The sequence below is a fragment of the Tiliqua scincoides genome, chromosome 5 (assembly GCF_035046505.1).
Source record: "Tiliqua scincoides isolate rTilSci1 chromosome 5, rTilSci1.hap2, whole genome shotgun sequence".
In the NCBI taxonomy this organism is placed as follows: domain Eukaryota; kingdom Metazoa; phylum Chordata; class Lepidosauria; order Squamata; family Scincidae; genus Tiliqua; species Tiliqua scincoides.
The window spans coordinates 87,624,124-87,649,464 of NC_089825.1; the positions used below are offsets into that span (position 1 = coordinate 87,624,124).

A 25,341-nucleotide genomic window follows, 5' to 3' on the forward strand; every position below is an offset into this window, starting at 1 on the left:
TCATGGCGCGGTGGAGGATTTAAAGGGGAAGTAGTCTCTTTTCTTAACTGAAGGGTGGAAGCCTGCCTGAAGAAAAAGGGCTTCCCCTTCCCCCCCACAGGGAAATCCCTTTTGCCCTAGCAACAGTCTCCCCCCCCTCTCTCTCTCTCTCACACACACACACACGTCATAACTCTTTTTAAGGCAAAGACAGCTGCAGCCCCTGCTAGACTTTTTTTTCTCGCCTGCTTGTGGTTGCTAAGGAGAATCCCTAACAGCCCAATCTTATCCATACTTTCCTGGGAGTAAGCCCCATTGACTATAATGGGGCTTACTTCTGAGTAGACATGCCTAGGCTTGGGCTCTAAGGCCCCCTTCAGACAAGGACACCCTTCCTCAAGGTGTTAGTAAGGAGGCCCCTCTGCCCCCCAAGCCTTGATGCATTGCACAGAATAGCCCAGATCAGAAGCCACCAAACACACTGCTGCTAAGAAGATGCTCACTACCTGCCCCCCCCACACATTCTCTTGCCGTTGCTAGGAGACTGCCTCCCAAGCTGTTGCCAGGCAACCCAGGCACAAACAGCCACAAGGAAGCTTCCCTCTCACCCCGTAAACACTGCGGAGGAGAGAGACCCCAGAAATCATTTTGTGCACCTGCTGCTGGCAAACCTTCCAAGCCTTATTAAACACACACACACAAGGTTTATTGCTAGGGTGGCCCTCACTGAGCTGCCTGGCAGTTGCTAGACAAACTCCAAAGCTGTTGCTAAAGGGTTTTTTGTTGTTGTTTCCCTTCTCATCCGGAAGCTGTTGCTAAGGGGATCCCCAACCATCTTGCAGCCATCACACAAGACACACCAACAGTGTCACACACAACCACCGAGGCAGACTGACCCTCTCAGTCATATACATCTTAGGTCTTCTTCCAGAGCCTTGTAACTGAGAGTTATAACTGCACTGGTGACGCCTTTTGTCAGTCATGCCTGAAGGTAAGTAAACTTGTCTGCAAGGCCACAAGGGATTGCCTATGTGGGGGTGTGGGGGTGTGTGTGTGTGTGGCGCATCCTCATGTGCGGATTCAGGTCACCTCTTTTTTTCTAAAGGGGCTTCTGTGGTTTAATGTGCTCAGCCCATAGGTGTACACATTAGATCCCTGTTGCGTATATGCAACTTTGGGCAGAAATGGCATAGGGCCCAATCCTATCCAGATTTCCAGCACCGGTGCAGTTGCAATGCAGCCCCGAGGTAAGGGAACAAATGTTCCCATACCTTGAGGAGGCCTTGTGTTTGCAATTGCAAACTGGAAGTGGGGCACGATAGCTCCACTTTCAATTTCTAAAGTTCAGGGAGCCCTGTGGAGGGTCGCGCAGGGCTCCCTGCACCCCTAGGAAGCTGCTGCAGGGACTGGTAAGTACATGCCAGCCCCTGCACCCCCCCTAAGTGATGCAATCCTGGGGACTGTGTCTCTGCCTTGCCCCTGCCCCTTAAGGGGGAAGCAGCCAGGGCTCTCTGGCTGGGGCTTCGCAACACCCCAGTTTGAGAACCACTGGTTAAAGGTATAGGCACTCTGCTCCCCATTTGTATCTGGCAACCCTAACTCTTTTGTAGACCTGTATGGATGTAAGTACCTTAGGCTGCAATCCTATGCACACTTTCATGGGAATAGACCCCATTTAACACAATGGGATTTACTGCTGGGTAGACTTGCATAGGATTGCGCTGTTATTGGGTCAGATGAAGATGCAATATTCTTTGCAAGAATCCTGGAAACTAGGAGACACAAGGTGCCCTACTAAAAATTGGCCAGCAGTTCAATAGGGAGCCAGTCTACCTTCTATTCAGCTTTGCATTTCAGTATTACTATGCCTGTAATTCTATGCAATTGTAATTGAGTGTAAGTGGCACTTACTTCTGAGAAAGCATGATAAGACTGGGTTGCCAGACAATGAATGTGAAGTGGTTTGATCTCTTAGAAAAGTTTTGTTTATATATCTATATCTTGGGTCCAATCTGGTTCTCAAGTGAATTGTTAGCTAAACATAATCTAGACTTGAAAACCAGATAAACCAAAATATCTGTCTTCTTGCTTTTAGAGAACTCACAGAATTCCTCAAAAACAGGGGTGAACTTGACAAAATCCCTCATTGCCCAGAGGAACCTGTTCATCCCAGTGGGGAAAGAGACTCCAGAGAATATGTGAGTATTACACAAACCAGTGGTTACACAAACCAATGGTGAGATTTCTTCAGGTGGAGGTAGGACTTGGGAAAAGAAGGAAAGAGGTACGCTGCTGACTTCTGAGGAACTATCTCTCCCTTCAGATCTAAAGCCTTGACCTCTCTTTCCATCCTCCGGCTGGATAGGGAGAGAATTAGCTGTATAGCAAACCTCCAAGGTTTCCAACAGATCCACAGCATCTACCTGCAAGAGGTAACCTATTATATTACTCTCTTTGCTACTGTGTTGCAACATTCTTTGGGGCCCCACCAGTCTGAGCCTTGTACTCAAGCCATGTACTCAAGGTTTAAACCCATACTGGCTTTACTCTCATCATGGGTGACAGAGGCTAAAAGACTCTTGTATCCTCTCACTGTGATGAAATGAGTTTCCCTCGATGCAGTAGCAGCTCACGCATCTTACCATTGGAATGGGGGGTGGGGAAAGAGACACATACATTCTGATTCAAGGATTACCAAGAAGGACAGACAGGGCTGGTGCTAAGTCAACCACTGATCTAGGGCCCACTAGGCTCATCCAACCCCTGAATCTTCAGTATCGGGGGCTGCACCCAATGGGGTACATAGAGAGTGCCAGAAGGGACTCAGTGCAGAGGGGACTCAGTGCCCCAGAGCCCTGAGCAACATGGTGCAAGCATAGAGACCAGAAAGTGAAAATGATCCCTCTACAACTCCTATCTTTTGGTCTGAGATATGTGAATTCTGCATGCACATGCTCCCCTTCCCATGTTTTGCTTTCAACAGTTCCCAGGTTTTTTTATTATTCAGGCAGTCTGGTTGATTCATTGTCCTTTTCATTGTTAGAACCAAATAGAGAAAATTGAGAACCTGAGTTGCCTCCCCAACTTAAAGTAAGTAGTATTCCTTTTTTGTCAATTTTTTTTTAATGGAAGCTTGAAAAAAGTCATTCCTACTGAGTAGATGGAGGTAAGGGATTCCAGTTATCACTAATGAAGCTCAAATGATTAAGAATTTGGGTTGGCATGCATGGGATAAGTTAGTATTCCACTAATAGCATTGCTGCTTGACATGTTTGATATGTATGGAACATGAAAGTGACCAGATCTCTATATCAGAGTTTTATAGCCTATTTATGTATATTAGGTGCACAGAACCCTCTTGTGAACTTTCCAAATGTTTGGCTGGCTACTGATCTGGAGATGATGCTGACTTAGGGCTGCAATCATAAACACACTTACCTGGGAGTAATCCCCACGGAATTCAATTACTTTTGATTAGGCATGCATAGGATAGCGCTCTAAGCAGACTTTAGTCTGATCCACCCAAGGAAGGTGGCATGGATTGAGTGGTGGGGGAAGGGAGATAACTAAGAGGTGACTTGAAGAAAAGACTTTGCTCTGGGGTGAGCCTTAAGGAGGTACTTGAAGGAGATTAACAGAGGAGTAGAGATATCTCTTTAGATCATAGGAAGCAGCATAACAAAAGACAGAGACCAGAATGAGAGGAGACAAAGGAAGTCAACAGGAGATGAGTTTCTACACAACAGGAGGGGGATTATAAGGAGAGAAGAGGGGATGGTAAACCTGTGTATGGGCCGTACCACTTCAGATTGCAGGTAGGGGCTCACAGTCCAGTCTCTTCCAAATAGAAATGTTTCATGCACATAGAAAATTAACATGTTAGAAAAGGCTAGAACACTTTCCCTTATGTGCTAGCTTTTTACACATGTGGGATTTCTTTTTCTGTTTTGGTGAGACTTAGGGCCCAATCCTATCCAATTTTCCAGTACTAGTGCTGCTGTGACGTGGCATGCACTGCATCTTGTGGTGGGGCAGCATTCACAGAGGACTCCTTAAGGTATAGGAACAAATTACTTTGGGGCTGCATTGCGGCTGCACCAGTGCTGGAAAATTGGATAGGATTGGGTCCTAAAACCATTGTCAGGGATAGAAGAATCAAGAATTTTAATGGTGAGAACTGAAAACTGGTAACTGACCAGTGCAAGGAATAAAGGAGGAGGAAAAGTGTCCGCTCCAGCAAAAGGGCTAGCTAGTGCTGAGCTTTGAGAGTTGGATCACAGCTCTATCCACTGCTTGGTGAGAGGTGGATCACAGCCTTTGTGAGATCACCCGCTAGTCCCTTTGTTAGCTATTAGGCCTCAGTGCATCACTGCTTAAATACAGTTCTCCTGCCTGAAAGGCAGTGCCCTCTTTGATCACCTGAATCCCTCAGCTTCCTCCTCTTACCTTTTCATGTGACCACAGGTTCCTGTCGCTAGCTGGAAACCACATCCACAGAGTGGAGAACCTGCAGGGTCTCCAGAAGCTGCAATTTCTGGATCTCTCTGAGAATCGCATCAAGACTTTGGACACAGGTACATCTAATCCTAAGCTCCACTTTGGCACCTAAGTATACTCTCTGTGGGTTTAATAAGTTGTCCAGAATGAAAGAACATTCTCAAAACACTACCTGGAGCTCCACTGTGGAAAATAGCCCATCCTGTCTTTGATAGGATATTAACATCAAGCAACTATTTTATCAATTTGACTAGTAGACACTGTACTTAGTATAATTCTGCAGCCAGTATAACTTGGGCAAACAAAGCAAAGTTGTGTACCTTTTCCTTTTTTTCCTGCCATTTGTTCTGGAAGAGACCAGGACTGTGCACAGGGCTATGTGCATTATCTTACTCTCTAGCCCGCTGGAAATCTTGCTAAATTCTGATTTTTCTCCAGGCATTGCCAACACACTTTCAAGTCTCTTTCAGCCTTAATAAGGACTACACACTAGCTTAAGAAAAATGAATTCTGTACACAGTATCTGTTTCTGCACCAACCTGGTGCAATCATGTAGATAACACAAAATCTGGCACTAGAAGCAGCTGCCCCAGGTTAAAAGGGCAATGACAGTAGTGTCTGCTTGTTTGCCTCAGATGCCAAACTGTCATGAGCCAGACCTGCATCCGTCAAACAACAGCAATCTGTATTTATTTCCACTTGCCACCTCTCATTAAGTTCCTTAACTGTTTCTGCCTTATGGTCTATATGCAGATGAACTTCCCCAGAGCCTCCTGGTCCTTAACCTAACAGGAAATAAATGCACGGATCAGAGCCGCTACAGGTAAAGCCACAAAGTAATCCTCCTATACCCACAACCATTTGTTAGCCCTAGCACATGGGGTTATATCGTTTTAGAGCCTACACATGGTGAACAATTAAGCCCCACACCTCCTGCATCTCTGAACCCTAATGTCCACTCTTGGATGATCTATAGCAGGGGTGAGCAACACTGGCCTGCGGGCCATTTGCAGCCCTTGGGGACCCCCAATCCGGCCCGCAGGGAGCCCTCAATCTCCAATGAGACTCTGGCCCATCGGAGACTGTTGGAGGCTGTGGTGGTCCATGACTGCTAGTCATGACCACCAGGCATGAGCTGTGGGCCAAATTACAGCAAGACTATAATTACAGAATTGTAGTCTCCATGTGTTTTCTGCTTTTCCCTGGCCATTTTTTTAAAATCCCCCCCCCCCCCGTTGTCTCTGAACAACTTGTGTCTCCATGTGTTTCTGGCTTGGTCTTTATGTTTTCACTTTGTAAGAGGTGTGTGACAAACAGTTCATAATTTTCATGTGGTTCTATATGCCTGTTTGATAGTTCTCATGTGTCTCATGTATGATAGTTCTCATGTGTATTATAAATAAACTCAGTAAAATTCATTCATTGATATAGGTTCCATCTCTAATGTATTCATTTATGTAAATTTATTCAAATTGAAATGTAAATTAATCCCCCCCCGCCCTCGAAATAATGACAGAGATGATGTGGCTCTCCTGCCAAAATGTTTCCCCACTCCTGATCTACAGAAATGGAAGTCTGTATACACAATAGCATCATGGAATATGAAGTTGATAATGAGAGCCCACCGACAGCATACAAAGAGTGTGGGATGTGGGAGGAACACTTTTCAGATCAAATAGTGTAGCCAGCAGCGCTCTTCTTTTTAGAAATTAACACTGTGATTGCAGCTGGAAGCTGCATTGTATCCTTTCCCCCTGGAAGTTTGCAGCTCCTCTAGCAACCGCTTGGACCTCACTAGGGAGACCTATCTTGTGCCTTAGAAATGGACTGTTTGAACTCCAGCTGATCTCTCTTGCTATTTCAAGGCAGTGTGTGCTGGAAGCCCTGCCCCATCTAATTGAACTGGATGCCCAGCATATCCCCAGCCAGAAGGCTTCTGTGCAAGACAGAGAAAAGGAGGAGGAGGATTCAGAAGATAGTGATTACGATGACATTCCCGAGCTCTCTCATCCTCTAACTGCAGAAAAAGGTACTCCAAAAGCTTAGATGAGAGTTTGCTCTCTGTTTCTGAAATAAGTGTTAAGAAAATGGGGAAGCAAAAGAATATCAGGTTTTGCAACTAGAATATAGACTAGAATATAGGTAAGGAAAATATCATTACCATCATTTCAACAATCCTACTTTAATATGCTGTTCAGTCCTTATGTGATTTATCTTTATCAGTAGCCCTGTTACAGTCAATCCATGTTTGCAGCAATGCTTGCTAAAGAAATGTACTTCCAACTGTAAGCTCCACTTTGCCTCCAAAAAAGCTACTGGGTGGGACTCCCAGTCAGAATCGCAGCACGCCATGTCTGAAGCAGACCTAACCAGGGAAGGTATATAAAAATGTTTTTATAAGATAAGTCCACAGGCAGGCAGGATACCAGTCAAGAGAGGTGAATTCAGTGATGCCAGAATGTGGTGACCACACCTTATCTTATTCCTGTTTTTTTTTTGGGGGGGGGGGGAAGACTTCTTTGCTGACCTCCATGAGGAGTTTGCCAGTCGATGTACCTGGAGGAGAGGGGAGGCAGTGAATGAACATGAGGACCGTCTGAAGGAGCTGGATGAACGGCAGAAACTGAGAGGACTCCCTTTTGAAAGAAGCCAAGGTAGCCCCTCTGCACGTATATCCAATTCAGAGCATGTAACTTCAACCCTGGAGGATACCATGCTCCAAACTGAGCATCATGTGGCTTCAAGCCCACTTCTAAAAACAGCACCTCCAACATGTCCTGTGGGAGCACGTGCTTCAAAGGAAAGGCCTGAGGGCAGCGGCAGCCGGACCAAGTTGAAAACCTTGAAAGGAGAAGCACCTGGTACATTAAAAAATGGAAGCAAGAGTGCAAAGAAATGACCATTTCACCATTTGAAGACCTTTTGTGTAACCTTTTTATTCTGTAAAATAAAAAAAATGTCTTTGAATCTAAGTGACAAAAGAGCTCTGGTCTGTCTTTTTTAAAGTCACATCAAACAATTTTTGCATGGATTAGCCACAATTGCTACTAACAGTAATTACTCCAATAACTCACACACGTTTATAACTATGTATGTGTTATTATGAATAATTATAGTTTATTAGTCAACAGTTGTGGCTATTTCACCTGAGACCTGTTTCCTTTTATATTGTGGCAGAAATGTTTCTAATACTTCTGTATAAAAGATGATGTGACACGTATGACATTCAAAATATTATTTACAGCTGTGTGCTTGGAGTATTTTTTGAAAATAAAAGTTATACACAAAACCTGGAGTGTAGGGAGACGGGGGGGGGGGGAGCTTGTTAGAAACAGAAAGCCAGGTTACCTCTGCTGTTACTACTAGGTTGCACTTCCTCTGAGAAAATGGCAGTAAGGATGACTATAGATTTACTTAACCCACTAGAGTTTGCCCCTTCTAGTGGAAGTTAAGGAGGCTTGCTGTGACTGTTCGGGATATATCTGCACAATAAATATTCACAGGATGAGAACTGGGTTAACTGTAATAGCTTTCCCAGAAGAAGCCTGTGAACTGTGCAGTCACAAGGCTAATTGGAATTCTTGGTTAGAGAACACTATACCTACACTGGCAGGCAAAATGTTAAGCAGATAGCTGCTTATCTGGTAGCTGATCTATGACCCCTCAACAGAGACTGCAGCAACTCCAATTGACTCAGGGCGCAATCCTAACCCACTTTCCAGCACTGGCATAGCTATGCCACTGGGGCATGTGCTGCATCCTGCAGTTGGGGGGCAGGCACAGAGGCTTCCTCAAGGTATGACAATGTTTGTTCCCTTACCTCGAAGTTGCATTACCCTTATGTCGGTGCTGGAAAATGGGTTAGGATTGCACCCTTAGTCTAGCAAGTTGCACGTGTACTGTATTCAAGCTATCACCTCTGTACTGAATGAGGAGAGGGTCACAGGCTCTTGGCAGCAAAGCCTTTGGGCAGGCTCATATGTCTCTGGTTTAGAAGGCAGCTCTGTCCCAAATCATCCCCCCAGCAGAGAATGACAACAGGATGGGTATGAAGTAGGATCACAGCAGGAGGAAGGGACTGGAATAAATACTTCTTCTTGTTCCTACAAAGTCTTCAGATCTGAACAAGGAAGCAGAGAACATGCACCTTGCAGGCATTCTGCCTATGCTGCATCTTTAAACAACATACTATGAAATTTTAAAAGTTGAGATTTCCCACCCACCCACACAATACTGCTTGCTAAAGTACAAAAAAGGGTCAGTTCTTGTTATCCTGCTTTGTCTGGAAGAGGTTACAATCCAAGTACATCCACTGTCGTATCAGCCTTCATACACACAGAAAGCAATTGGCTACACGCTGCCAAAGACCTCAGGAGAAGTGCCTATGTGGCAGATCAGGCAAGCCTACCATTAGCAGAGGACTTGCTAAAAAGCTAATTCTGGGCTCTACCAAGTAGCAAGTGCACGCAACCTAGTTAGGACTCTCTCTCTCTCTTTCTATAACAAGCATGTACTAGAAACAGGCGTGTTGAAGAGAATGACACCTGCTCAACTCTCCTTACTAAGCCCCTCACTCTCTGTGGAAGCCATGGTTTGCTACTTGGCGAGGGCTGAGAATATCTCAGGCCTGGGAGTTTCCTCACAGCCAAAGCAAGGCATCTTCATCCTGTGCCTGCCCTTCCACTGCAGGGGAATCAGAGGTCTCTGCTTATCCAAATTATTATTATAAATATTTATATACCCCTCTTCAATTAAAAGTTCACAAGGCAATTTAGCAAAGGCTTAAGAAAATGGTTCCTTGTCCCTCAATGGGGCTCACAATCTATCAAGCAGCACAACGGAGACACCAGCAACAGCCACTAGAGGGCGGACATGCTGGGTTGAATTGGAACAATCCTTGCCTGAAATGCAAGAGAGCTACCCTGTTAATAGCCTTTGCCCAGTTAGCAGGGGAAAAGAGAAACAGGATTATTTCCTCCCATATTTTCCAGGGTTGGCTCACCTTTCCTCTTTTCTTTACTAAGGTGATTTCACTGATCAAAGGGATCCAACGTAAGCATACTCAGTCACATGCTCACCAGATGATAAAATAAAGCAACTAGCTAAAATTTGAGATTGATGACAGGGTGTCACCTGTCACATACTTTACTCAGAAGAATGCCATGCCAAGTCTTACACAGTGCATTGTCTCTGACAGTGGTCAGCCAGAGAACCCAGGAAATCCCCAAGTAGGGCACAATGGGATGACCCCTTCTTACTTGTATGCAACTCCTGGACACAGAGGTTCCATTTTTAGCTGTTATTGCTGTTAACTAGATATGTCCATGCTTCATGGCATTTTCAAATCACAACTTGTGCCAGTGGATACAAGACATCCAGTGACAATGACTACTGTAGGCTATGTATGCTAACCCCAGAATATTACGTTTAATAAACAAAGGAGGGGGGAAGACACCATTACAGATGAAAGATGAGATTCACACATGGAACTCTCTATAGTTATGGGATCAGACTTCAACCTACATGTTCTGAATGGGGGAAAGCAATAATTCTCCATCATTTGTATAATTTGAGTTCTTTGTTAATGTAGTCACAGAAAAGGTCAGCCAACTCTTGGGGTTTCAGAATAAAGGAACCTGCCAACAAGTTCTTCATGGCATCCAAAATCTTCTGCTGAAGTTTCTGTATTGTCTCCTGGAGTCTTTGGTTCTCCTGCTGTGGGGGGGGGGGGGAAGGGTCACAAAGGACAGATGGTATGTTAATGGGGACCTACAAAAAGGAGATATCGCAATCATCTGCCTCTGCATGACACTTGCCACATCTCTCCACCATTTCTTTAAATAAATAAATACAAAAGCTGTAAAGTTTCTAAACCCCAGAGCCACATGAAAAATAAGTGATAAATATGGATGACTATGAACAACTCAGAAACTAGACTTGGCAAGCAATCCAGTGCAGGACAACCTCAGCACTGGGCGACAGCAATGCTCCTTGACCACAGGGCTCAATTTACTCACAGTCTCTGCTTCTAAACCCCTTACAAGTCCCTTTGCCTCTATTGCTAACATTGAAAACAGAGATCACATGGGAGCAATGCAGGGATTATTTCTCCTGTTCATTCCAGAGAGACCCATCCTGAGAACTGAAGCAACACTAGTACAGAAAGGAGCAATGCATTGGGAGAAATTACTCCCTTTTTCACAGGACTTCAGATGCTGGCTACTTTGGAAGGTGTCCTTGGATTTAAAGCAGTCAGGTTTAATGTCAGGATACCCAGAATTCCAAGCAAAAAAGGCATGACCATAAAAATCTTGCTGCCAAAGCAGTCTGACATAAAGGACGCACCTCGCCATAAAAAGTTCAAACTGAGAAACACTGGGAAACTGGACCCTCCCCTCAGAGAATTACAAGTCTCCTAATAGGACTCTCAGCAACTTTCAGAAACTTCACACAATTATAAATTGTTCTCATGAACTTGCTTGGGGCAGCAGACATGATGGTGAGCCCAGGTCAGCTTAGCACAAAAGAGGGTTGCAAGCAAACATATTGGAGGTTACCTGATTACGATTCATGATTTCCAAAACTAACTGATGCTGTCTGTAGAGCTCGTGCCTCCGGTCAACTCGGCTCTGAAACCGAGGAACCTCCCGGATGGGGTCTTTGTCACCAAAGTTTGGCGACTGCACCTGAGGGAAGGGAGTGATGTTGGAAGCAAAAATGAAGGGTTTGAAAACAGACCTGCCAAGTGAAAGAGAGAGAGAGAGAGAGAATTGTCAGGTAGATCACACAAAGAAAGGCACAGGCAAACTGTGACAACATGATATAAATCCAAACAAAATACCATACGTATAAAAATACTACACAAATGTTTAACTGAGCTGTTTTTAAAAAGGCCCTGGTTTCAGCAGCTGCACCCTTACTTGCCACAAGGATGGCCCAGCAAGCAATGCCAAATGGCCAAGATTAAAGCCCGCACTTTTAACTGAAACTGGAAGCAGGTTGGTAACCAATGCAACTGCTGCAGGGCTGGTTGAAAATAGGAAGCTTCCATCTGCACAGGTTGAAGCTACCAAATTGTCTTGAAGGGCAGCCTGATATAGAGTGCATGGCTCTAGTCAGGACTGGAAGTCGCTCCAAGCTCACCAAGAAAGTTTAATGGCAAAGTGGCCATTTAAACTCGGGTCTGGCTAGTACAAGGATGCACTCCTGGTTTTTCAACATGGTTTATTAAGGCTGCTTCTAAGCTTAGAGCTCCATGTGGCTCACAAACTGTGGTTTAGCCACCCTTGTTCTAAGGTCACAGCCAGTTTTGTAGCTTTTTCAGGTAAAGTACATTGAATTGCAGCTGGACGTTTATCACTAGTAAAGACAAGAGCTAGAATACGGATGCAATTCGCTCACCTGTGTCCCTAATCTTCATTAAGAGATAAATCACCATGGTTAACCCCAGCTAGATACCACCAAGGGCGACCCCAAGTAAAGTGCACAACTGTCAAGCAGGCTTCCCCTATGCTGCAAAGATGCTTCTGGGACAGGAAAGCAATAATGGGTAATACCTGGAAGAAGGCAACTGTGCATGTGTCTGTTCTGTTGAATTTGTTAAGCAGGAGCTCTTAGCTCACCTGGAAGGGTCTGGTGTGGCTGTGAGGAAGTGGACGCAAGGTATGTGAGGGTCCTGTGGGAGGATGGACACCATACTTCCTGTGGTGCAGAAACCCTCAGAATCCACACAGATCCCACTGGCCTTGTCACTCAGGATGGTCATGATGGTCTCTGCAGTGATTTGCCCTACAACCACACAAGAGGAGGAGTAATGCACAAACACTGGAGATGGCAAATAGGTCACCCCACTGCCAAAGAGGGGCCCACTGCCCCACCGTTCATTCATTTGTTTAGTGTCATAATTCACATGTGCCTGCAGAGATGGCTCTACAATCAGACAAAACAAAGAGAAGTTTTGGGGAACCATTAACAGGGGGCTTGGCAGGAGACAGATGTGCCCAAGGGTGAACGATCCACTCAGAAGTTTCCCAGCACAGGCCAGTTGAAATTAGTAAAAAGGGATGCCACTAGGACTTTCCATAGCAGACATCAAAATATCTTCGGCTGGCACCTGGACCTCTTCTAGCAAGCTAAATTCCTGCCCTACCTAATCCAGATGCAGAGGAACTAACTAAAGTCTCCAAGTTGAACAGAAAAGAAAAAACTCTGCATATGCTCAGAGGTAGTCTGCTCCCCAGCTAGTGCATGAATTTCCTTCAGCCAAACTGAATACACAATCCACTGCAGACCACTCAAATTTTCAGTCAAGAGTTCCATTTTAATAGATCCAACAAACCCCCCCCCCTTCAATTTGGATTCTTTCCCTCCAGTTTTTGAAAAGACACCTGAATGCTGCTGTAGTAGTCGCTGGCCAGCACAGTAGCGAGCTTTGGCTGCCTCCATGCGGACAGGCTGATGGATGAGAGAGAATACCTCCGTGAAACTGAATTCCCCTTCGCCGTTCCACCAACCCTGCTCCTGGGCATGTTGCCTTAGGCCATGGTGTTCAGCAGTAATGTCCACACCAATGCTCAGTTGGTTGGAGATGTTCCGGGCATCTTCTGTAGGGGAGGAACCAGTGAAAGGTGAGAAAAAAGCTCAATAACTGAGTAATTCTGAACACCTTAGGTTACTTATATAAGGTCCCACCCAGGGCCCATCAGAGGAAGGTACCTGGGCCCAGGGGCTAAAGGAGGGGCTGCTAAAATTTCTTGGCAACATACATTTTTCGATCCCTTCACAGCCCATGAGAGGAGATTACAGGGGTACATCGTACCTGGGCCTGGAGTCAAAAAGGGGGCCCAGGAGCCAAAGGTGGGAAGATGGAATTTTCTTGGGATCTCAGAAAATGTTTGCTTATATTGTGAAGACTAGCACTCACATTTGGTGTAAGCCTACATAGTTTTATATATTGTAATTCATAGAATTACAATGATTGTATGAAATTATGATCCAATGTAGAAGGGAAGGGGCCCCAAATAAATTTTGTACCCCCAAAAGGGGCCCACCTGACACCCACTTTAACCACCTGATAAAATTCATCTCAGTGGCTCTTGTCTCACGACTCTTGCTCTTTATTCTGCTTCTTTTTCCAGCTTCAGCTGCATCGACTTCTGGGAAATGCAGACTGAGCTATCACAACACAGGCCCTCGTAACCACCAGGAGTAGGACTAACTCTGAAAGGGTCTGGACATTCCATCCTCTCGAGCAAGCCCTATAACTTGCAGCACTGATGGTGATGTTTGCTGAACTCAGCTTCCCGAGAAATTCTAAGTTTCTAGTCCTCATGACTAAAAAATATGGTTAAAAGCATGTAGGAGATGACTGGTGAAACTCCGAAGCCACGTTTTTATCATCAGCATCAGCATCTTTGACAGCCTTCTCTCCAAGGAGCTCAGGGTGGCATACAAGGTTATCCTTCTCCCCTTACCTTTAATCCTCTGTGCAGCCCAAAACCGCCCAGCTGTTTCCAGGATCCAGGCTTCAGTGCGGTCAGCCACAAGGAAGGTGTTATGGTAAACAAAAGGGGTTGGTTCCTCCTTGCAGTTGCCTCCTTGGCCATAGTGCTCCAGGAGTTCTGCTATCACCTGGACAGCTTCATGGGCACTGCTGCCCCTCTCCAAACCCAGCCTGGAATACAACATTTAACTATAAACACCATTAAGGTGGCTGTCAATTCCTTAATTAATAATTAGAATTTATCATAAAAATGAAATACATTTGTTCAATGTACGTTGTAAAAATGACTTGGGGGGGAACCAGGAAAGAAAGGCACAAGTTCCTTTAAGTGTAAGATAAGTAACAGTTATGGCACACTCTTAAGCATGTGTATTCAGAAGCAAGTCTCACTGTGCTCAGTGGGACCTACTCCAGAGGAAGAGTGCTTAAGATTGCAGTCCTTGGGTACTATCCAGTACAGCCGGCCCTCTTTATCTGTGGGTTTGGTACTCACAGATTTGACTCAACATGGGTGCCGAGCCCATGTCTGGAGGGCCTCAAGGACCTCCCAGATGCGACCAGAAGATGCTTATGGTAGTGTCCAGGAGGTCCTTTGAAGCCCTTCCATTGATTTTATTATCTGTGGACATTGGTATCCATGGGAGAGGGGGTCTTCAAACTGTTCCCCTGAGGATGACAAGGGTCCACTGTATTATTCTTTATCCAGCACAGAGCCTCAGGAACCAAAAGTAATGGATGCTACCACATCATGCATGCGTGTGTGTGTGTGTGTGTGTGTTTTTTTTTACAGTGGCACCAGGGGGTGTGTAAGATCAGGAATGGTATAGTGGCATGCAAGGAAGAGGGTTTTAACCCTTTCCTCCTGCAACATAGTCCCAAAAATCTGCACCTGCTCCCTATTATTTGCTCCAGAAGAAAAGCTGTGGTTGGAGTTGATAAGCAACCAGCAGCTAATGACAGGCAAGGGAGGATCTCGAGGCAGGAGCTCTTAAAATCAGAACTCTATCAAGGAGGTTAATCACCCTACATGCCACAGTGGCAATCCTGATATAAAAAATGTTCTGTACACTCAGGAAAGGTGCCATGTGAATGCTAAGCATTATTACCACCTAACTGTGCCGAATAAAGTTTGTAGCCCTTATTTACTATTATTAATAAACAATGCTTTAACTGCTCAAAATCTTTAGCACTCTGACCCTCGCAGCAATTCTGTAAGGCAGGTTGTTTTTATTTCTGTTTTACAGATGCAAAAACCAAGGTTGATGATACTGTTTGTCATTAATCTGGTATGTACCACAGCCTCGGCAGGAGTTAATGAAACCATTATACCCAGGCAATGACCTTGGCATGAGCCATGTGTGGATGTAACATGATGTGTAGTACAAGTTGATGTCTCTTACCTGACCAGATCCATGCCCAGCAAAGCTTCCACCTCTCCAACTGGCTCCTTGCTCCACACCCCTTCATTGCCAATGCAGACACCATGTTCATTGGCCCCCATCTCGGCTCCCCATAGCCAGGCTGGTCGGCTCAGAACGATTGCATGGGTCCTTTCTACCTGGTCCACTTCAATGTATGTGCACTAGGAAGAAAGACAAGCCATTCTTTGTAACCAACACGAAAGCCACACAATTACATTGCTTGAACAAAAGCTTAACTTGCTTATTTTTCTGGTGGTTCATAAAGACTGCCCAAGTTCCCTACTTGTGCTAGGAAAGATTCCTGGGGCAAGCAAGGAAAGACTAAGGCAGCAGATCCCAAACTTACTGGAGTCACAGCACTCTTCTTTCGCAGCAGCCTCTTCCCAGCTCTCCATCACCATCTCGGATCACAGAAGATCTCAAACAATTTTCACGAAATTTTGCAAGAATTGCATGAGATCTTGGGCTAGCCGAGATGGCGGCACCCAGGAGAGCCAGAAGAAGAGGCCACCAGGGAAAAGAAAGGGTTCTCACTGTTGGGGTGTACAAGGACATCATCCCTTTTGCATGAAAGAAGAATATGGGGCTGTCAGAGCATGGGGGGGGGCACAGTTCTGCACCTGCCATTAGTGGAATGCAGGGAACATGATGGTAAGACAAAGGTAATCGTGCTCTTGGCTTTCTCTAACTTGCAATGGAATCTGGCAACAGAGATCCTTCACTGTCAATTGCTTTCCATGATAGTGTCCTCCCCACGTCTCCATTTTCAGCTTACCTGGACCTTTGTCCCTTTGGCATGGCATCCAGCTGGAAAATAGACTACCTCCTGGACTTCGTCCCTTGGCCGATCTGAATTCTTACCAAAGATGACCTCTCTGTTGGCAGAGGCTGGGGGGAGCGAGACGAAGCAGTCGCAAGAGGAAGGGACAAGGCGACAAGAGTCGGCCATTCTATCTACAGGCAAAACCATAAGAAGCCAGATGAAAATTGTAGCTTTTGCAACTCCAAGCCATGGAGGGAGGACCTGTCTGCTGCATTTATATGGGTGGAGGCTTGCATTTATATGGGTGGGCCTTTGCTATTTAACTTCATTTCATTCAAAACAAGTTTCCAGGGTTTGATTGGAGGTTGTTTTGTCCTTAGTCCAACATCACTATCGGTAGTGAACATTTTGTGATTTATGGAAAAAATGTATCTACAGTACCTATATAGTACTCTACATCATGGACGACCAATCCATGGCTCACATGTGGCTCTTTTGATATATAATGTGCAGCTCTCAGAAATATGCTGACTGGGCTCCTTTTTGCATCACAATCCGTAAAAAAGGTAAAAAGAAATTTTCAAACTTTGTAATTTTTTTAACAGATATAAACTGACCGTCTACTGGAGTAAAACCTAAGTTTAATGTTCATAGTGAGTAAATATATTTAAGAATTTAAATGCTTCTTAAATATCACAGCTAACAAACATCTCTCTTGCGGCTCTCAAAATCCTGATGTTTATCATATGTGGTTCTTAAGTTAAGCAAGTTTGGCCACCCCTGCTCTATATTACGTGGTCTTACCTTGAGCAGTGGGCAAAGAGGACTTGCTGGGGCTGACCAGAGTAAGACAGGAAATGGGTGCTGCCATCTAGGGACATGTTTGTTTGTATCCTGTTTGTATCCTGAAAGTTCTTAAATGGAATGTTCTTAAGTAGGGGGAGCTTCTGTATAAATGGGAATACCAGTCCCCTTATACCCTGCTTCTGCAAACAGTTCTGCCCTTTCTCCCCTTGTTGCCATTTATGACTGGAACAGCCTCCCAAAACACAATGTAGTGCTGCCTCTTACACCCTTCACAGCCTTCTTTAACCTCTCCTTTTTCCATGAAGCCTTTGGCACAATCCCTGAGCCCAATGGTTCCCAAACTGTGAGCCATGGCTGCTGGAAGAGGAGCAGAAACCAACCAGGGAAGCCATGAAATCCTTGCAAAAACCCTCCCTTCCTCTGGCATCTCCCTGCATAGAATTTGAGATTGTATGCTCCTTGGCTCAGGGACCTGTTCACTTACCCTTTGCAAAGCCCTAAGCACACTTTGGTGGTGGTGTATAAATCCTCGTTCTCCCTCGATCTGTTTGCAATCACCAAACCTTTCAGTCACTTCTCCTGGCAAACTTCAAAACTCCTTTTTTCTTGGCAGTGTGCAATGATCAGCTCACCCTGAAACCGTTGGACTTCTGCAGTGCCCAGGCCCTGGAGAGGAGAGGTAGTAGCTTCTCACTACATCTTTTGCAATTCTTATGTCTCCCTCCCCATTAGCCTACATTTGTAACTCCTCTGATCTTTGCCTCCCCTCCCCCTCCCCAGCACCACATTCTCCAATGCAGTTTTGCTCTCCATTTATGCATCCCCTGCAAAGGGTCCTACTCCTCTCTCCCACCTTCTGCAATTCTCCCTCTGCTCTATCAATGCACAGCCACAGCCTTCTGCATGCTCAAGGATCAGAGTCTCTCCCACCATCCTTTCTCCGCACCTTTCAGATCTTCCGGGGCAGCAAACCAGAAACAAATCTGCAAAACCAAAGCTGTGGCTTGAAGTCACGACACCAGGACTGGACTGAAGCTAACCGGAAGATGGGAAAACAAGACAGTCTGTTATGGTCCAGAGGGACACTAGGAGGCGCACTTAGACCATCTTCTGCAGATGTTCCCAAGGAGCAATCTGAAATGCCTTGGGTATCCTAAGCCCTGGCTATGTTCCTAACAAATCATCTATTTTGCTACTTAATGCAACCTCTTCCTCATTTGGAGCTATAGCAGTATCTATACAAGGGCTGCTTGCTAATCGTAATCACAAAGTGGAACCTCCATGGCTGGAGAGAGTATACCTCAGAATGCCAGGTCATAGGATAGCTACCTTTTCGTACCAATAGGCTTCCAAATTTTGTGCTGCTGTTAGTGACTCCGTGGTAGGCAAGAATTTAACAGCTGCTGATGTTCCCAACCTAAGCACTGCATGATGGGAATTCACCTGCTGAATTTCTGCCTGTCACGCAGCCAGCTAAAAGGAATTAGGAAGTCCCGCCAAAGAGACTCCTTGGATGAAGTGGAATGTGCTGTTGGTGCCTCTTCTTTGGCTGGATTCAAGATAGTCAGTTCTCATTATCCGCTAGGGTTAGGTTCCCGGGAAACCTTCCTCTCCCCCCTGCACAGTGCCAGTGCTACCTTCTGCTCACAAGGCCACTGTCTCTTCTCCTCCCACAACCTCTCTCACCACTGCCTGCCTGTAGCTGCGCTGAACCCCCCACCCCAAGCGCACTGGCACAGAATGAACGGATTCCCTCCCTAGCATATAAACACCATAGCTGTCTTAAATGCCCCCTTCACCTTGCTTCACGGTAGGGCCACCTACCTGATCACCTGTAGTGTCTGACCATGCAGAGGGGCTAGCCTGGGCACAAGCGGGGGAGAGTGCTTGCCACATCCTGCACCAGCTCTATTGTGGTGCAGCGGCCAGTGGAGAAAATGCTGGGAGCAGAGCATTTTGCAAACAGCAAAAGTGGAAAGGAGCAGGTAGGTGGAAATGGTAAAGTGCATGTCAGTGAGGGTGGAGATGGGTGTGTGCACATGCTGGCAGGGGTGGGAGGACAGCATTTCAAGGGAGTGGGTAGTAGAATTTGTGAGTGGCTGTGGACAGCAGAGATGGTCTTGGACTTCCACCTCCCACCCTCCGTGGCCAAGAACACCAAAGTTCAGAGGTTGAACAGGATGTATCTTGTATAATCCCAAAAATGCATCATTTGGATCTGTTGAAGGCTTGATACTTGCAGATGATACAGCACTGGCTTTTGGTCTGTTGACCATTGCTAGGATTTGTATTCCTTTTCTTGGATACCAGCTCAGGCACCCACCCACTCTGTAGGACTGGTACAGGCAAATTTGGGACATCGTATTGTTAGAGATACTCACATATATTTGTGGGAAGAAGGCATGGACACTGATTAATTTGTCAAGAACCAGATTCTGTTTATTAGCCATTGATGGGGCAGGGCAGCTCAACCATGAGGCCATCTGAAGTGTCCCTGTGAAGTGGCACCCACAGATATTCATAGAGGTGGGCGAATAGATGAGCCCCTGGCCTGTCTGTCCACTGCCTTCTCAAGCCCGCTGCTCTGCTGGACACTCTGATCCTCTTGCAACTGGCTGAGAGCAAGTCAGAAGAAGATCACAATGCTACTAGAGGGAGAAGTAGAAAAAGCAAACGCTGCAGCAGCTCCAAATCACTTCTCCCCACCTACAGGATGCTTACAAAGTAAGCAGGGAAAGGTGATTTAGAGCCTGCCTGCCCCTTCATTGCATTTACGGCAGCCATTTTCAACCAGTGTGCCACAGCACATTGGTGTTCTGTGAATGGGGTCTTCAGGTGCAGGAGTCTGGGGGAGGATCATTTATTAGTAGAGCCATTGGGGCATGTGAGGCCCCCACCAGCAGTGCAGTGTGCCTTGTAAATTGTCAAAAAATTGATGGTGTACCCTGAAAATTTTAGCACACTTGTCAGTGTGCCATGAGATGATACAGGTTGAAAATTAGTGACTTATGAAGATCCCTGTGTGCAGCTCCTCGCTCTATCCCTCTTCTGTTTGCAGTAAGCACGAGCTGGGGATGCTAGGTTCCCAGCATCCTCTGCGCCTGTTCACTTCAAACAGAAGAAGTGCAGGCCAAAGAGGCTGCATGGGCACATTTTTTAAGTAAAGGGGAGGGGGTGGAAGCGTTCCTATTTGTTTGCCCACCTGCTGTCTATTGGAGGGGTGCACGCAGGTGGGTGTGAGCTATGGTGGCATTGGGCAGCGCAGTCAGGTGGCCCGGAGGTATGCGCCGCCCCAAGCACTGAAATATGAATTTTGCAGTTAGTGATCCTCAATTTGATTGCAGATCTGTGATAGATAATAGAGTTTGGTCAAATAGGGCATGTTTTATAAATGGATATTAACAGATTTGTATGATAACTAATATTGGAAGATTATTATTATTATTATTATTATTATTATTATTATTATTATTATTATTATTATTAACAGTATTTATATACCGCTTTTCAGCTAAAAGTTCACAAAGTGGTTTACAGAGAAAAATCAAATAACTAAATGGCTCCCTGTCCCAAAAGGGCTCACAATCTAAAAAAATGCAAATGAATACCAGCAGACAGCCACTAGAACAGACAGTGCTGGGGTGAGGTGGACCAGTTACTCTCCCCCTGCTAAAAAAAGGAGCACCCACTTGAAAAAGTGCCTCTTACCCAATTAGCAGGGCTTAACATTTTTACACTTTTTCTATTTGTAATTTCTCATCACTGAAAGTAAAAGAAAATGTCACCATAGGAAACACGGTGGAAGTGGAAGAACTACCTCACCAAATGAAGGAGTTGTTAACCTTAGGATAAGAGGTAGAAACAGGCCTTTGGTTCCAAGGCCTGCCCCAGTCCTCCTGGGCACCCCAGTTCCGCATTTATGCCTCACACCCTTTGAGCACTGCCAGGTGGGTGCGAGTGAACTGCCTTTTTGGCACACACCCATTTCCAAGCCAACCTGTAATTGACACTCTCCTTTCAACCCAAATTTGATTTTGCCTTGGAGACCGGACAGAAAGCTGCACCTGGTGAAATCAGGCCTCAACAAGCTCTCTGAGACAAGGGAAAGTGTCCAGTTGATTAAAAAAACAACAGAGGACGAGGGTGGAGAAAGTAAGATCCAGAGCGAAACACTCCCTGCAGAGTTGGAGTCGCTGGTCCAGTGGCACCCGCCCTTCGATTTGTACCCAAGGCTTTATTTATATGGATGCTGTTACACCCTGTTGCTTCACCTGTAGGTTTCCCTCCTCTGCAACCGGTTGGTGCAGGCTGAGGCTCTCTCCAACTGTAACTTTCTGGGCCATGCTCCGGAAACTCCACCTTCAGCCGCTCCAGGAGATGGAACCTCACCCTTTGATAAAGTTCTGTCCTTCATGTCAAGTTCCAAGGTGGTGGTTGACTCATAGAAAGGGCCTTTCCCTTCTTGGACTAAGGCTGGTTGTAAGTTTTCAGCACTGACATCTCAGCTGTTTGGAGGTGGGGTGGAGGGAAGCACCTTCCCAGTTCTCTAAATGGCAGGGTGGTGGTTACAAAATATATAAAAGATGCCAGGAGTGGCTTCACCTTTGAAAGATTTAGAAATTCAGAGGAGATTCCAAATGAGGTACCCCATGTTTGGTAGGTGGAGTCTTTTATCAGTTATATGAATTTATAACCTGCTGTGGGCCAAACATTTGGAAAGGTCTGAGACTCCTGACAGTTTATACCACAACGTGTGTGTTGGTTTTCTGGGTCCCACAATACAATTACAGCACAGTCCTATGCAAAAGCAGGTCCAATTACCGCCAAGGGGGGGTGGGAGTCAAGAGGGCCATTCCGCCTAGCCACTAACTCAATGGGGGCCTCAAATTCTGTCTCACTCTTTGGGGTGCCTTATTTTGTTTTCATGTGTTGTCATTTTAAATTTTTATTATGGCTCAGGTCTTTCAAAGCTGGAGGTAGCCCCGACCTGTCTGGACCTCTGGAAAGGCCTGCTCGGAAGTAAGCCCCAATAAATTCAGTGGGACTTACTCCTAGGTAAGCATGCATTGGATTGCAGTCTTAATATGCTACCAGAATTCAGTCAAACAGCTAGACCCATGGTGGGTGTTAAGACTCTGAGCCCAGTCCGCCCTTTGCTTCATCCCTCAGCATTTTCAGAAATGTTGCAGGAAAGTTGCTCCGTATTCTCCAATCCCTTTCCACACTTCCTGATGATGCACAATTGCTCCAGGGATACATCTGTTCAGAGGCTACAGTGGGGCTCATTTGCTGCCTCAGTTACAAGGGAATGACTTGGGCCTTGGATCCGATTGCTTCAGAGCAGCTTCTGCTATCTCAGGGCAACTGTTTGGTTTACTGAGAATCCAAGGACTATGAAATGTGAAGGCAGACGCCAAGAGCAGTGTGGTCCAACAAGTGACCCACAGGGCCCTTTCTGGCAGCCCCCAAAAGCCCAGTTACAGCCCTCTGTCTTCTCCCACTTCAGAAGCTTTTCTTTCTCCCTGCTGTGCCATTCCAGCTTCTCCTTTAAGGAGAAGACACAGTGGTGTGGCAGGGAGATAGAAAAGACCCGCCGCACCTACCTTCACTTCAGTTCCTTGTGTTGTGAGCCTGTGAATGACTTTGGCAGGCTCAGAACGTGGAAGTAATTGGCGGTGATGTCACATCACCAGCAACTGCTTCCGAGTCAGCCCAGTTGGTTGTCATGCAAGATCCATACGGTCCCCTTGCTGCCCAAAGTTGGACTGCTGTGGCCTAGAGTGACAATGGAGGAAGACTCATGGAGGAAGACTCATGACAAGTTCGATTGAACATGGTTTAGGCAGCATTTCTCAATGTTCGTCCCCTGCCATATCACTTTGCATGTCCTCCTATTGGAAGTACCAAACTAGGAGCAGTCTGTGGGGTGAGTTTTTTTTTCTTTTTAGCATCCCAGCTACAGCTGCTGAGCATTACTGGTTACTGCAGCCATTTGATGAACCTTTGTGCTTTCCAGTTAAGCTCAGGCATTTTCCATTAGTCTGCTTATACATTTACTACCACACGTTCTTTTCCCTGTATTGTTCAATTTCCTTTTAATTTAGACTTTTAATAAACTAGTTACACTTTGATCCTTTGCCTGCCTAGTCCATGTCCATGAATAATTCAGCAGACTATCACATCTCTTTGCCCTGCAGAAGTGTTCTCCTGGGAAGGGGATTTTCCCAGACAGCCCCCCCCCCAATCTGGGCTCTGTAATTTGGGATGGTGGCAGTGGATACAAACTACCATGGTTTTTCCCCGTTCAACTGCTGGTCCTGTGAAGGACAAGAGGGGAGCAGGAAGAGATGTGGGTGCATAACCACTAGGTGCTACTCCCCTCTATCAGTCTGCCTTCTCCCAGAACACACTCGTCCTTTTCCCTGACAGTGGGGCAGTGTTTCTCAAACTGTGGGTCAGGACCCACTAGGTGGGTCACAAGCCAATTTCAGGTGGGTCCCCATTCATTTCAATGTTTTATTTTTAATATATTGGACTTGATTGCATGTGACTGCATAAGGGGAAATGTTACAGATCTGTACTTTTAACAGGCTACTCTGTATATGCTGTTAACAATTATAGTAAATGGGACTTCCTCCTGGGTAAGTGTGGGTAGGATTACAGCCTAGGATTGTCAAACATTTCCTGCGTGATGATGTAACTTCCAGTCATGACATCACTTCCGGTGAGTCCTGACAGATTTCATTCTAAAAAGTGGGTCCCAGTACTAAAAGCTTGACAACCACTGCAGCAGGGGAATATGATTATCCCATGCTGCAGCTGAAGCGACAGGCCAAGGAAATAGTGGCTCATCTGTATGTACTTGGTGTGTTCATGTCAGAGGGGAGATCTGAACCAGGGATTTTCAGATTCATAGCTCTTAGCCACTATACTATACTGGTTAAGATTTTGCACCAATAAAAAATTTTTTAGTGTATTGTCTGGGTCAAGGCCTTTTGAATTATAGCACCAATTTGATGGAAGGACTTCTCCCCTAGTTTACTGTTCAACCTCCACAACTATATGCCTTTTGTTGAATGGTGAAAACTTGCTTTATTCCCAAAAGCTTTTTAAGGGAATTGCATTTTTTAACCATATTTTGAAATATTACTGTGTGTTCTTTTTAGAGTTTTATTTTTATTTAAATTGTTGTGTTTTTCAAAATTCCATGAATTTTATACTTCTACTTTTATACATTATACTTGGTAGCAAATCTTGCAAAAGTTATGGATTTTTCAAGAATAAAATACAGGAGTCCCCTGGTATTCATGGATCTGGTATCTGCTGATCCAGTTATCCAAGGTTCCCTGTGCCCCCCCCACAGCCCCCACCCCATTACCTTTGTTTAGCTTCATTACATTCCCATGAAGTGATGTGTCTTGCTTGAACAAACGCTATAAGCATAAAGCTTACAGCAAGGCAAGCAGGCAAGCGGCCTAGAAGGGATACTAAGAGCGAACAGGAAACAGGAAGTTAACATTCACTCTTACTGTCCCTTCTAGGCTGCTTTCCTGCTTGTTTTGCTATAAGCTTTCTGCTTATAGTGTTTGTTCAAGCAAGGCATGTTATCACTTCTCAGGAATGTAATGAAGCTAAACAAAAGTAAAAGGGCATGGAGAGGTGCGGAACCACAGAGATAGGGTTCCCCCTTATCCATGGTTTCCAACTCTGCAGGAACATATCCCCCAAGGTTACCAGGGCACACCTGTACATTCATTAAACAAAAATTGTTCACTGATGTCAGAAGTTCTATCTTAGACTTCCCCAGTCCTCATCAGAGCTCAGCTGTGACACTGAAGAAACAGAGACAACTGCAGACTGACTTGCTGTAACTATCCTGATTCCCAAGTTTCAGGGCCAAATTAGATCATACATCTGTTATCCGATTGGGGCTTACATGCTTGATTTTTCCAACATAAACATCCCGGATCAGATCCTCAAAGATAGGGTGGCCGTGAGCTTTTGCACCAACTGTGGTCTCGATTGAGATTGAAAACCCAGTGCGTGCTATTTATATTAGAAAAATCAAGCACACTGAGGGTTTATGAGTTGGACAGACCTGATGGGCTTCCAGATGGATGTGGGCTTTCAACCACCTCTGATGCCACCACCACTCCCATTTGGCCCCCACTGGGACAAAGCCAATCACCCTTTTATAACTGGAGGAGACTTGCACACAGGTCTATGTAAAAAAAGAATTTTGCATGTTGTCAATGTTCTTTTCGCAGATTTAATTACTTTGCAAAGTTGCATTATTTATTCTGATGGGGAGATCTGATTTGGGAGTGGCAGTGTTGAAACATTTGGAATGGGGATATGAGATCCTTTTAATT

General features: G+C 45.5%; 2 protein-coding genes across 5 annotated transcripts; one reads left to right on the forward strand and one right to left on the reverse strand.

Moving 5' to 3' along the window:
• The first annotated feature begins 960 nt into the window (after nucleotides 1-960).
• LRRC46 (leucine rich repeat containing 46) lies at nucleotides 961-9,708 on the forward strand. Its single transcript, XM_066629262.1, has 9 exons — nucleotides 961-970; nucleotides 2,075-2,177; nucleotides 2,303-2,411; nucleotides 3,023-3,069; nucleotides 4,444-4,553; nucleotides 5,230-5,299; nucleotides 6,342-6,505; nucleotides 6,990-7,337; nucleotides 9,674-9,708. The coding sequence occupies exons 1-9, from the start codon at nucleotides 961-963 to the stop codon at nucleotides 9,706-9,708; spliced, it is 996 nt and encodes a 331-aa protein (XP_066485359.1).
• SCRN2 (secernin 2) lies at nucleotides 7,402-17,986 on the reverse strand. 4 transcript variants are annotated; one of them, XM_066627255.1, is made up of 9 exons: nucleotides 17,916-17,986; nucleotides 17,454-17,635; nucleotides 16,175-16,353; nucleotides 15,379-15,560; nucleotides 13,950-14,149; nucleotides 12,864-13,079; nucleotides 12,099-12,264; nucleotides 11,034-11,214; nucleotides 7,402-10,191 (listed from the first exon to the last, which is right to left on the reverse strand). In XM_066627255.1, the coding sequence occupies exons 3-9, from the start codon at nucleotides 16,346-16,348 to the stop codon at nucleotides 10,033-10,035; spliced, it is 1,278 nt and encodes a 425-aa protein (XP_066483352.1). In that variant the 5' UTR covers nucleotides 16,349-16,353; nucleotides 17,454-17,635; nucleotides 17,916-17,986; the 3' UTR covers nucleotides 7,402-10,032. The 4 variants fall into 4 exon arrangements, with proteins under 4 accessions (XP_066483352.1, XP_066483354.1, XP_066483351.1 ...); XM_066627257.1 differs by lacking the exon at nucleotides 17,916-17,986 and adding an exon at nucleotides 17,823-17,910 and having other exon boundaries at nucleotides 7,402-10,188; XM_066627254.1 differs by lacking the exon at nucleotides 17,916-17,986 and adding an exon at nucleotides 17,823-17,910.
• Nucleotides 17,987-25,341: the final 7,355 nt, after the last annotated feature.